Source organism: Topomyia yanbarensis, chromosome 2, assembly GCF_030247195.1.
Source record: "Topomyia yanbarensis strain Yona2022 chromosome 2, ASM3024719v1, whole genome shotgun sequence".
Classification (NCBI taxonomy): domain Eukaryota; kingdom Metazoa; phylum Arthropoda; class Insecta; order Diptera; family Culicidae; genus Topomyia; species Topomyia yanbarensis.
In genome coordinates this window covers 223,548,429-223,562,270 of record NC_080671.1, presented here as the reverse complement: position 1 = coordinate 223,562,270, position 13,842 = coordinate 223,548,429, and the positions used below count along the sequence as shown (strand labels likewise).

Sequence of the window (13,842 nt, the reverse complement as noted above, 5' to 3'; positions counted from 1 at the left end):
TAGTTCATTAGGAGTATGACTTATTTATATTTTGATGGCGCGGTGAAGGGATGGTTAAAGTGCGAGTCGTATCTTGAAAATCGATCGCTTGAAGGTAGTATAAATGATTATAAAATGCGACAACATAAACTCATAACCTTTCTAATGGTTATTTAGCCATAGGTAACGAGAAAATAGATATGTTTTATACATGTACAACAAAAATTACTCAGCAATAATTTAATTTATTATTAATTGTTAAGCGTGATTTTGTCTCCAGTGATTGGCCAAAATTGGTCGCTTTTAGAATCTGGTGCTCTAAGCATAACTGTCCCATGTTAATAGCGAATCCCATAACAAATGGAACAGTATAGCGATCATACAACTGTAACAGCGAATTTAGCATTGACATCAATATAACCAGGTTGGTTGCAAGCAGAAAGAACAATACTAGCTGGGCTGCTAGCTGTTTGTGCTACTAATAACACTTGCAGTCTGTCGAATTAACATGATTCTATGATCTAGCTTCAATGACGATGGAATATAGCCGAATCCAAAGCCTAACCCATCAGCGCATTTGACCATGTAATGGATATTATCAACTCTGAAAGAAATACATTTTATTGTTGTCTGTTTTTGAGGTTAGAACTTAGAACCGCCCGCCATTTCCAAACATGTCACTGGTAACCCTGCTGGTGAAACTCCAGAATACATCGAAGCTCCTCCTCGGATGCGTTATGTTGAGCTGGCAACGCTGTGGACCGATTGCTGAAATAAACTAATGCTTCATGCCGAACCGGTGCGTACGTGGGCTAAAAAAGAATAAGAATTAAGGCACTTGATGACATACTTATTGCAGACTGAAAATTAAATGACTTAGAATATATAGTATTTTAAAATAACTAATAAAATATGTCTGTTCCGCGCCCTACGTGAGCTTAAAAAATTACTTGAAACATAGGACTTACTTCGCCCATTTGCAGACGTAAACCCCAATCGATCTGACCACCTTGCGTGTACGTTTCTAGTCTCAGAGAATCGATTCATCCACTCAACCGTGCGACTATCACTTTGTCACCGGCAAACTTTATGTTAGTTACCCCATTGTTGTGGATGTTTTCGGCTTCATATATACCCTGCAATGAAACGTCCGTCAATAGTTGTAATAAAAAACAAGTGACTTCATACAATTTACCTTAAAGTTACCAGTCGTTCCCTCCCAGAACTCCAACCGCCCATCTGCACACCCAATCTCGATGAAATTATCAAAAAAGTCCAGACACCAGATCGGCGATGTCTGGTAACATTTCTTCCGCGCTGAACCTCCTCCTCCAGGTGGCTGAGAACATTCGCCAGCGCTCATCTTCTGCCGGAGGGGGATGAAGCGGTATGATTGGACTTACTCTCCACCGCTGCTACATCATAGCCCTTGGTTGAATTATTCCACAAAAACCGGATTCGCAGATCCGCACAAATACCTTTTGGGCATACACGATTATCATTTGTAAAATGTTTCTCATACTGAACGGTAAAATGAAAATATTTTCCTGCATCTCATTCTGATGATTATGCCTGGTGAAGTTAAACTGTAGTTTTTTCTTCAGTTTGAAAGCAAAACTTGTCGGCGAACACTCGGGAAACGGGAGACAGCTGATGTTTTTGGATTCCTTGGCAGGATGAAAAACATAACAGATAGGTAGACAAAACAGGAAAAAAAACAAAAAAATGTCATCGATGTTTGAAGAGCACTTTTCACTTTAGAGCAGCGTTGTCAGATGGTTTTGTACAATAAGTTTGTTCTAGTTACACAGAAGTTGCTCCGGAGCAAACAGAAGCAAAAAATACTTGCTTTTTACTCCAGCTTGCTAACGGAAGAAGAAAAAAGAGAAGAGAACATAGGAACGATTTTCTCTCTGTTTGCTCCGGAGTACTTACACTTTCTACTGGTACTGGAACAAATCTAATATCGGTATAGTTCTAAATAAAAAATAGGCATTTATCGGTGTGAAGATGTATGCTAACCAAAAGTTACCTGCAAATTATTGGTTTTAAAAAAAATAGATCATTTTAATGTTATGTAATCAAACCTACCGAGCTCAATCGATTTCAGAATCGGTTGTTGAGCTTCATTTGAAATTTTGATAGTAACCTGGCAGATTGCTGAATCAATTTCCGGATGATATGATGTGGAAATGTGAAGACATTTTCTAAAAAGGCCCATACGTAATATTAATTGATCGTATTATATGAAAATCGTTATTTTTTGGTAAGAAAAAATAAATCGGTGTTTTAGTAATTTTATTGGTATTGAAATTAAAAATCGGTTTAGATATCGATGATTCGGTATATCCTGAAACACTGTTTTGGGGTTCATCTACGTCAAAACAATGTTTTTGACAAATTGGAATGAACTCTTGGAGTTCATACCCAGTAAACAAAACGGCGAATAGCCAGATTAAAATAGATGCCGGCGAGCGGTAGGCTACTGGAACTTTGTTATAAGCTACCCGCCGTAACTTTATTTCATATTCCCCACACGAAGTTCATCCAAATGGTGTAAAAGTATGGAGAATCGAGGTAAAATAGGACAGGGGAATACAGAGTAAAATGGGCAGTTCAAAGAATTTTTGATTTTTTCAATAGTTAGAGACACCAAATTAACGTGACAGTATTCAGAATCGATCCAGCGATGAAAACGGAAGCTGTTCTGCATATAAAATTTTTTGACGAGAAAGGTCTATTGGTCACAAATTCACGGAAGTAGATATTCTCCGGCCAAGAGTCTTTGGACAGAGCCTTATCCCTTGCTAACGCCAACTTTGAAAGTAATGAAGCTCAGAGATGAGAGATCCTTGTCCTTAGGAACTAGACGAACTATTCTCGGTTGCAGATTCTCCCCCATACAATCTTTCATAAGGGTAGAAACTTCATCATCCGTCGTGCTGGGATCGAATGCTGACAAGTAAACCCATAACAGCTCCTCAGGTGGTAAAATTGTTTTTATTGTTTCAAACGCAGCTTTGGACCCACGAATATTAGGAATTTTTGTTTTGAGCGAATCATTTTCGCGTCTGCGCTTAAGCGTGTTTGAAACTGGATTATATTCAGCAATTCGTTTCCAAGGCATTATAGTTGGGGATAGCGGTTTTGAGTCAACTTTAACCGAGAGAGCTTTGACGACAGCTTTCAAATCAGCTATGTCGTTCTTTATAGATTTCAGAGAATTGTCGTCAGGCACTATGTCGCAACAACGCGAAGCCATTCTACGAAAATTATCATTTGAGAATAAGTCAGCACAGCCGTTGCACATCCAGAATAGATTCCGTGAGTGGGTTTCCAGGACGTCACGAACATCATAATCCGTCTTGACGCATATCATGTGGAACGAATTTCCGCAGTATCCACGACATGTGATTCGATCAGAATTATTAACCACTTTCGAACAGTTGTTACAAGCAGCGTTGCCAAATTTTTTTTCAAAAAAACTGGAACCTTTCTAGAAAAAAAACTGGAAAAAACTGGATGCTCGAAAAAACCTACTATACTCTTGTTATGTTTAAGTCAACGATTCAATGAACGTAATTTTAAGTAAACACGTATGTTCCAAACCTTTTATTGAAAATTTGAGTCAGTTTTTGATATTGTTGTCCAAATTTTAAAAAATATTAGAACATCTGACTTTGACTGTAATTCTAATAGTTACAGTCGAATTTTACTGTTTTGAAGATTTTCAATCTACACAAAATCCACAAAATCGTAAATTTAAGACCCTTTACTAAACTTGAGAATGCGCTTAATCCTTTCTTACGATACTATAGCAACTAGCTGCGAATACAACAAATGTTCATGTAAATATTTGACACAATGTACTGTCACCTTTATGTTTGAGTAAAATTCATTTGAAATCGTATCAAAATGTACATTCTTGTACCGTTTTACTCACAAGTAGTATAAAAAGAGTTCAGGTCACGGTGGATTTAAATCTTATTCTGCGGCACTCTGCATCATCCCATCGCTTGCTTGAAAATTCTGTGAATCGAGTTACAATTTGTGAGAAAGAAAACTAAATAAATGAATATTAAAAAAAACTGGATAAAACTGGCTAAAATTTCAAAAAACTGGAAGATTTTTCCGATTGTTTGACTGGATGTTGTAAAAAAAACTGGAAGACTCCAGTTTAAACTGGAAGGTTGGCATCGCTGGTTACAAGCCATGCTTTTGATGTAGAAATGACGCCTAGCGAGTATGCAATATGCGCAGGAAAACGCTAACGGGTAACGTGCGTCAATGGAAGCGAACTTGCACGCAACGTGCGACAACACAACTACCCACCAGCAGATGTCGCTTTTGGCGAAAAAATTGAGCATAACGTACTGTGCAGTGATAATGTCAAGTAAAAACAAAAATCACAACCAACAACTAGGGTGATGAGTCCATTATCGCTATGTTTCTATTATCACGCTACCCATTTGAAGCCGTTGGTTAGAGCAGTGTCTGCCATCTTTGTTCAACGCATTGAGTCAAATGGTAGCGCAACAATGGGGGCACTCGATTCGTGCTTTCGTTGCGCTCAAACACAAGAATTTCACTGTTTTCTGCGCATGTATGTTATTATCTTGGTACTTAACAACGAAGCAAAGCTGTTGATACCAGTTTTTACGCATTCCATTGTTTGTAGGCCGAGTATTTAATGATTCAGTGAGGCGCCCTCCTTAGTATGGTGAAAATAGGCACTTCACCCTATCACTTTCACGAATCACACTGGCAGATATAATTGTGCTTGAAGTCACGAAATTTCGATGCACACGTACTACCGAATAACACGATAAACAGATAAAACAAGAATAAAAAGAATCGCGAGTGTAAAACTTTCAAAAAAAACTATCAGCTCTACTAACGGCCGGAATACAGCAAACAGTGATGCCAAAACTGCCAACATTGGTTTCAACCTGGGGGTTGTCCATTAACCATGTAGAAAAACATTCAGACATTTCAGATCCTGCCCTCCCCTCGCGTTCAATATTTTTACCGAGCGTCCACTTTGGCTAGATTGGGAGTGTTACTCGGAATTAACAAAAGAGTATTGAACCTATTTGCTCAGACAAAGGACATGGTTGGTATGACTAGCAAATAGTTTTGAGTAGGTAGGGAATTTTTACCTGTATACCTGATTTTTTCTGATAATCAATCTATCATATATATTTTCAGAGTCGTTAAAAGCACCCAGTTCTAAATCGATCGTTACCACTTACAACGCACCTTTGTCGGACTTTAATGAAATTCTTACACAACTTAAGAAGAAATACCAAGAAACAAGAGACAGCAATGAGCGATACAAGATTAGCTATAATGGTACCGTGTCTTATCAAATAGAAAGATGGAATAAAAAACAGTTCAATTCCACTATCTGAAATCACCCTGCGTGATATACGAGAACGATCAAAAAGAAATGTACAATGAAAAAATATTTGTTTTGCTTTAATTTAAAAAAAGACTTATGTTTTGTTTGCCACAAAAAAATTGTGCTGGGACATATTTTTTAAAAATATTTGAATCGGCCTAATTTGGATTGATGTCCGTACTGTACTTACCTAGCTCCATGTAAAACTGATTGGTTCGGTCATACAATTTCCAATGTTCTAATTTTTGCGCTGGCTTTTCAATGTGATCTCTGGCATCATCATCATTTTCTAGAGTTCCTCGTCCTATAGATGCAGTTGAAGCCATTTTACTGGACTCATCCCGATTTCCGTAATGATTGCGATTACTTTCATATCGGCTATATAACTCCATCGTGTTTCTTGTGTCACTGATAAGACGGTTGCTTACCAATATCGATGCCTTTCGATTGTTCATCAGTGATCTAGATTGTTGTAATCGACCAACACCAATATCGTAATCGTTATAATTTGAAATTTTGTCAGGATAGTTACTCGAACTCTCCATCATATGTGGCTCCAATAAACCGTTTGGATTGCTAAAACAAAGAACGTTTTGTCTTATACCGTATGACACGTCAGGAAGTAAAACTATTACGAAAAATGTCTAATGGAATGCTCTATTAACACATCAACAATATTTTTATTTGTGAAAAGCGATATAAATAATTCCAAGTAACGGTGTAGCCAAAAGGAGGCTTTGGGGTTTAACGCAACCTCCACCCCACCTAAATAAATTAATTGTATTAAAGAGAAAAATTATTGATGCTACCTGATTACCTTATTGTGCGAAAAATGTCAAGAAAGTTTGAATTTACGTAAAGGAATAAAGCAATAATATCATTACATCAAACTTATAGTATTTTGGTAGCACATTTTGTACATTTCTTATAAAAGAAATGTTTAGAATTCGCTCAAACTTTCAAGATTTTTTCCGAGGCCCGGAGGGCGGGGTCTTATATACCAATCGACTCAGCTCGACGATTTGGGACAATGTCTGTGTGTGTCTGTGTGTGTATGTAACGGACAAACTCTCATTCGTGTTTCTCAGTAATGGTTGAGCTGATCTTATCCAAACCAATTTTAAATGGCCAATCACCCAGACAGAGACACATTCCATCGTTAGGGGACAACGTTCGCACGCATCATGCAACTGTTAACATAATTGAACATTATAAAAATCCTAACACAACGTTTATATTATGGGTTTGATGTTTTTCAGGTTGTCCTTTCATTTTGAGAGGTGAAAATGTCGCGTTAGGGGACAACAGAGCAGAACATTGTTTTTCCAACCTACACTTGTGTTTATCAAAAAACTTACTCTGTCTCAAAATTTAGAGCATCTATTTGTTCTAGAAATTTGATCATCGATAATCACAGAACAATACTGTATACTTAGATTTTCGAGCTTTTAAGAATTTTTTTTCACGACCGCTGCGAACGCTGCGTAAGGGGACAACACCAAAATGAACACGAACTGTCGCATATGAAGTGTTGTCCCCTAACGCGACTGAAGTATTTGTAGAAGTTCAAACAAAGCGATGTATATTACCTCTAAACCTGTAAATAACCCAAAATAAAGATTTGAACAGTCAAACCAGGTGTATTTCTAGTTTCACTTTCATGTGTAATTGACAAATGATATTTAGAAATCAAATTAATATGGATTGAGAACAGGTTACACCGCATATCACAGTGTGGCCCGTTATAGTGTGGCCACAATCGGTGGTTTCAAATAGTTTTGGTAAGTTTAATACATGATTGACATCGGAAAATATATGAAATAAAATTAACTGTTTGTTAGGGTGACTCGATTTTTTGACATTAAAAATGTCTTACTCCACTATCTGAAAATCTGAACTATCTCCCATGTAACGAAACTATGTAAGGTTTGCACGCTTATAACTCCGATATTACTAGATGGATTTTAATCATTCATACACCAACCGATTCAGAAACACCTAACTTAAATATTGGTAATAATTTAATATCTCCCCAATAAAAGTAGACTTTTGGAAATTGGTAAAATTAAAAAGTTCACGAAAAACGGGAAAATTACCATTCGTGAGGCAGATTTCTCAGACACAGCCGTCAAAAGAGGGCAGCTTAGTGACTCAATGAAAGACGAAAAGTCATAAATAGAAGCGACGCATGTCCGTTTAAATCAGTTGTTGCTCTTGTCTCATACGAACAACATCGTCTCCGGGCGATGCAATAAGCGCTACCGATTTTCGGCAACGTTGGCATTTGCACACACTCGCACCTATGTGACTAAACACCATATACGGTTAGTTTATAAATAGAGGTGACGCGTACCCGTTTGAATCAGTTTTTGTTCTTATGTCGAACGGGTAAGATCATGGCTGCAGCGTGTGGGCACTACAATAAGCGGTAGACGCTATGCATTTTCGGCAGCGGTGGCCGTGTGCGAATTTTTCGGGTACCAGCACGGTGTCACAGAATGATTTGCAAAGTGGGTGGGTGGGGTGGTTTGGATTTAATTCAATACGGTGTGTGCTGCTTAAGAGTGTTGCGTTTGAATAAAATATATTTATTTTTATGCATGCGTGTGCGTTGTAACTTGTTAATCCATGTTTACGGCGCATTGTAGCTGCCTAGGGTAAAGAGCCTATTGGTTTTCATATGTTTCTTATTTTGGTTATATGTTTTTTATCAGTAAGGCATCTGACAACGTGCTTCTGTAGTTATTGCACTGTTCAGCAGCGTAGTATTTTATATAGGGGAGTACACTCAGGTTTTATTACGCGGTATTTTTTACGCGAATTTTGAAATTTCCGCGGTTTTCATTTACGCGTTTTTTTTTAAATTTAGGCGGTTTTCATTTGCACGGCCTGTATCCCCTGCGTAAAAAAAACCTGAGTGTAATTGCATCAGAAACAATCACATTCCCAGCAGAACTTTTTGTTTTCTAATTTCAAACACTTTTGTTTCGTACTGTACACAACGGAAAATTTTAAAACAGAACTTACCGTCCCAGCAGCAGTTTAGGCGGGTGTTCTTTTTCGATTCAAATTCAAGCCATGTCTTAATCGTTACTGGACTTAAAATTGTTTTCCCACTTTATCCAGTCAGAGTATCTGTCCTGCCCTATGTAGTTAAAACACAGTTCTAATTGCGTTTTAAAGTATACAACAAATTGAACGATTAGGTATACTAATTTAAATTTTAAAATATATCTGTTTGAAATTATGCAACAAACCGCTGTACTGAAGATATAATTATGTCAGTCCTATTACCACATAAAACACCCATATATAACATAAAACGCTGCAGAATTGGTTTAATAATACAATGTTTACACTACAGAGTTATAACACGTTTTAATAATTAGCAACAAGAGAAAATGTCACCAAGATAGCATAAAACCCGTTTTAACTGGTAGTGCGAACGTTGCATAACAATGTAATTTATCAAATAATTTCATTTTTTTCGCCACTAATCGATCAAGAAATACTTAACCTTAAGATTGTTTACTTAAGTTCATTAATACATTATTGAAAATTTAAATGGAAAATGAAATTTCATATTTCATGAAGAATCTGTATATTTCCGTTGCTGGGCGTGGGCTTCCTCGTCACGGTTCTAAATATGGAACTTTTCTTTTAAATATATTTTCTGGACAGACCAGCCTATTTTTACTAGATGGATTAGCCAAATAATGCCAATCACCTAGTGAGATACTTGATTAATTAATAGATTTCCGTTAAAAGACCTTCAATAAATTATGTTTTAATGGGGAGGGTATATAGCAAATTGTAACATAAAAAACAGGCGAGTGAGCAAGAACTTGAGTCGATATGTGTGATAGATAAAATACATTTGCACGCTCTTGAAAAAAGCTACATTTTTAATGTCACCGTGGTCGTGTCCTGTACACAACCCTTTAATTTTTTATTTTGTTGACTAAATAAGTTTTTTAAGTAATTTTGGTACACTGACTTTGTTTTGGACACTATAAAATCTTGAAAATAAAATTGACTTTTGATTAGGGTAGATAATAAACGTCATGGGGTGGTTCAATATTGATTTTCTTGTTGCGTTACAAATACACAAATGTGACTCTGAAGCAACACAACAAAGGCAAGACTGTCAAACGATTATACTCAGTCGAGCAATTATTATATTAACATATTGTATATAACGTTGTCGTGAAATACTAGAACGGTTGAAATAAACATTTCGAAAGAGAATATCGCCCTTCCAGTTCAACTTCTGGCGTTTGTACAACTGTCTCTACTCATAGATCTGTAAGACGACACTTATTAACCAGGCACGTAGTCATAGGGGGGGGGGGGGGCTAGGGGGCTAAAGCCTCCCCCCCCCGAAATTTTTCAAAAATAAATTTAAGAAGCAACATGTTTTTCGGTAACTCGTAAAAAAATTGTATCTTGTTTGGTTTCAACAAATTAATGGGAGAATGGTGAGGAAGATTGCTATTTTGAGCCACCGAAGGCATCGGTCACGATATCTATTTAGTATGCCGAGTCTGATAACACACTTCCTTTCATATTGTGTGACTCGTCGGAAGAACAAAAGAAACTGTTACTTTAATTCTTGCTGGGGTGATCCGTCGGATGATTGAATCGCAGAAGCAAGAAGTGATGCTCCAGCCAAACGTGGAGGCTATTGACTTCCGGAATTTTTGCATAACCGAATTTCATGATGGGAAATATTTGCTGAAGGTGAAAATAGAGGTTACACTTACGAACTTCGCCTTTGACGAGTTCTACCTTGTCAGGCATTCAGTACTTATGTTATTGAACAAATTAGCCCAGGCGAAACCAGTCATTTTGCAACTTGCAACACGTGGTTGATTCTCATATATGTGGATGATGAGAATATCAATGTTCGGCTACTAGATCTGATACCACTTACTTGAACCGCGGGCGAACGACCAGGAGGTTAAAGCCCCAATAAACAAACTTAACTTATTTGAACCGTGGCCATTAAAAGATTCCTGTCACATGTGGAAAAAAATGGAATTTATTATAAAGGACACATCTAGGAATTAGACGGGCAGGGTCAGCTAGGATTTCGTCCTAGCTGACCCTGCATGTACAAAACGCAATTCGATAGCATCATTATACATATCTTTGCACATCCTTAGTCTCCAATACGATTACCTGAAAAACAAACAATTGCCAAATTTGTGGCTGCTCTTCATATAATATTGACGGCAAAAACTGCGTCTAGTATCTCAAAATTAACAGTCAGCATCATCATTGAGGAAGTCGACACTGGTGGCCCGTAAGGGTACAAAACAAAAATGAAATCAGATATTCGCGAACATGTACATGGCAGTTACCACGATAATAATACGGAAGTGTACAAGATAGATATGAACGACCACCAAGACGCGGTTGGTTATGAAAAATATTTCTCAGTCAGTAAACAGGTCAATCGCACGAGATCTGTTGGACAACCATTAGCGTTTCATCATTTTCATTGTTTACATCGTAGAAATATATTAAAGACTCAAGGCTTCATTTAGCTAATGCATTTCACCGACTCAAATAAACGAATTATATAATAAAAATTTAGGAGTTTCATAGAAAACTGAGTATAAAAATTGTCCCAAAATTAACATTTATCGCTAGTGATGGCATCTAACAAAACTTATTTTATGCTAGATATTGGCCTGAATAAAGAAAGTTAGTTAAATCATACGCAAATTGGATTTCTGTAATAGATTAGAGCACTGTACGCTTAATATAAACGTCAGGCATCTCACTCAAGCGTGCTAAACAAAATCATTTCAATTAGCTGATGACATAGTTGTAGCCGGGACGACTGTTTTTTTACTTTCGCATCATTTTAATGCAATAGTATTTCTATTGACACTCAATTTCATTTTATGTGGGGAATGAGGGCCGTATTGAAACACAGTTAGTCTGGAAAATCGAACAATAAGCAAGAAAAACGTGAAAAAGTAAACAAGCCAAAAAGTGGTAAACCAGCGGTTTTCCTGAGGTGTTCATCAACCCACGAATCGTACATTACTAATTTTGTTGATATACAGAAACGTACACAGTAGCGGTAGGACTAACTGACGGGATTTTACACTTACTTTCCTTCAGATGTCAATTGATCAATTGATGCTAAACCACATATTAGTCAATCAACCATAATAAACTAAATGTTGCAACCACCAGCAGCATTTTAGTCGCTTTCGATGGTTTCTTATTAATGCCTATGTAAGTTTGAAAACGATGTGTCGATAGATTGATCAGACATCAGTAGGTTATCACGGAGAGCGACTAAAATGTTGTAACTAGTTGAATCTATAAGTCAATAATGTGGGATTATTGTTTCGATTTCATGTTTTCATTATATTACAGTCTTTCGTTTTATTTTTGGTCTTTATGGAATAAGATGATAAGACATCACGGAGAAAAAAAGCAAAAAGGAATCAATAAATTGAAATCGTGGGGAAGTAAGTGCGATGTATTCCCCTCTATGTGTCGAAATTAAGAGATGCTGAAATTATTGAGCATGTTCTCATTTATAGTTTCTAGTTATGTTGTCAGCAATGAAGCATTTAGTAAAATTTTACGTAAATTAGATGATAGTAGTAACAGTGTTAAGTGATTTTCATTCGATTTGTGGACAATTTTCTTGAATAGATTAAATGCCGGGCAGTTACCTTTAGTTGATTAAATCATTGAAATACATAAGTCATTCCACGTCAGTTTTACAACCAAAATTTCAATTTCTTCCAAAATGTATTCTTACATTCCTTAGCTAAAAATAATTGACACGTATTTTTTGGTTTGGCTAAATATTATATTATTTTTCAAGTTATTCGCTTTTGAACTTTTGAAGTCTATAAAATTGAACATTTTTCAATCACTGATAACTCGGAAACGACTCGATATATGGAAAAAATATGAAATAAAAAAGTTGCGTTTTCAAGTAAGCTTACCAAAATAAATCACAATTTTTTGTTGTTATATGACTTATGAAATTTGCAATTACTTGAAACAAATTGATTTTTTTAAGGTTGGACTAAATTTTTTACTTATTATTTTCTTTAAGTATTAAATTCATGTTAAAAAGATTGTGTAAAAATTTGGCAGTGGAATTCTTTGCGAGATATTACAATTATAAACATAAAACAAGGCAATTTTACACTAAACGCCCAGTGAAAGGCCTATTATAACTGAAATATCTCGTAAAACACTTCGAGTTCCATTCTGAAATTTTCACATAATCTTCTTAATATAGTTATATAATCAAAATAAATTTGATTTCGGGGGACTTTAAAAAATATTTGCTTTTAACATTAGAATACCCCTAAAAAGTCTTGAATTTGCAGAATGCGAGTTATTCCACGATTTACAACTATAATTTTAGTTCCCTCCAATTTTTTTGCATTCTTTAGCTGAAAATTATAGACACGATTTTTTTACTTTGGCTGAATTTGATATTTTTTTTCAAGTTATGAGTTTTTGAACTTTATAAAATATTAGCTAATACCCATCGCGTGTTGATGCGACTTTCAACGAAATAGGAGGAAAACAGAGGCAGATAATACCCACCAATAGCACACAAACACGCTCCATAACAAATTCCTACTATGCATAAATTTTTACGGAAATTGGTTAAGCCGTTTGGAAGTCCATAAATCATATACATACAAATATCAACTTTTAATAATAAAGTGATTTCTTAAAGTTTTATAAATTTAATAGAATTGGACATTTTTCATTCCCTGATAACTGAGAAACTATTAGATTTCTGGAAAAAAGCATTAAATAATAAAAGCTGCGTTTTCGAAAGATCTCGGCGAATTTTTTTTTGTAATATTTGTTTTTGTTAAATAATTTATGTATTTTGCAAATATTAGTAACAAATTACAATAGGCCTATCACTAGGCGTTTGGTGTAAAATTGCCTTGTTTTAAGTTTATAATTGTAATATCTCGCAAAGTATTTTGATATTCACTCCCAAATTTTTGCACAATTATTTTAACATGATTCTTAATATTTAAAGAAAATAATAAGTAAAAAAATTGGTCCAACTTTAAAAAATTCAATTTTTTTCAAACAATTGCAAATTGCATAATTATATAACAAAAAGAAATTGCAATTTTTTTCAGTAAGCTCATTGAGTACACAACTTTTTTATTTAATATTTTTTTACATTACTTACAAAAGAAATGTATAGGATTCGCTCAAACTTTGAAAACTTTTTCCGAGGCCCGGAGGGCCGAGTCTCATATACCAATTGACTCAGCTCGACAAATTGAGACAATGTCTGTATGTGTGTTTGTGTGTATGTATGTATGTATGTACAAAATGTCATGTAATTATCTCAGCAATGGCTGAACCGATCTTAATGAAATTAGTTTCAAATGAAAGGCCTAACGTTGCCATTTGACGCTATTACGCTAAACCGATTTTGA

General features: G+C 35.7%; 1 protein-coding gene across 1 annotated transcript in view; it reads right to left on the bottom strand.

The window, feature by feature from the left end:
• Positions 1 to 13,842, bottom strand: part of LOC131678308 (neuroligin-1-like) — a 1,556,576-nt gene that overhangs the window by 160,974 nt on the left and 1,381,760 nt on the right. Inside the window, exon 9 of the mRNA XM_058958378.1 lies at positions 5,571 to 5,956. Within this exon, the coding sequence (XP_058814361.1) occupies positions 5,571 to 5,956 (386 nt within the window). The remainder of the gene's footprint in view (positions 1 to 5,570; positions 5,957 to 13,842) is intronic.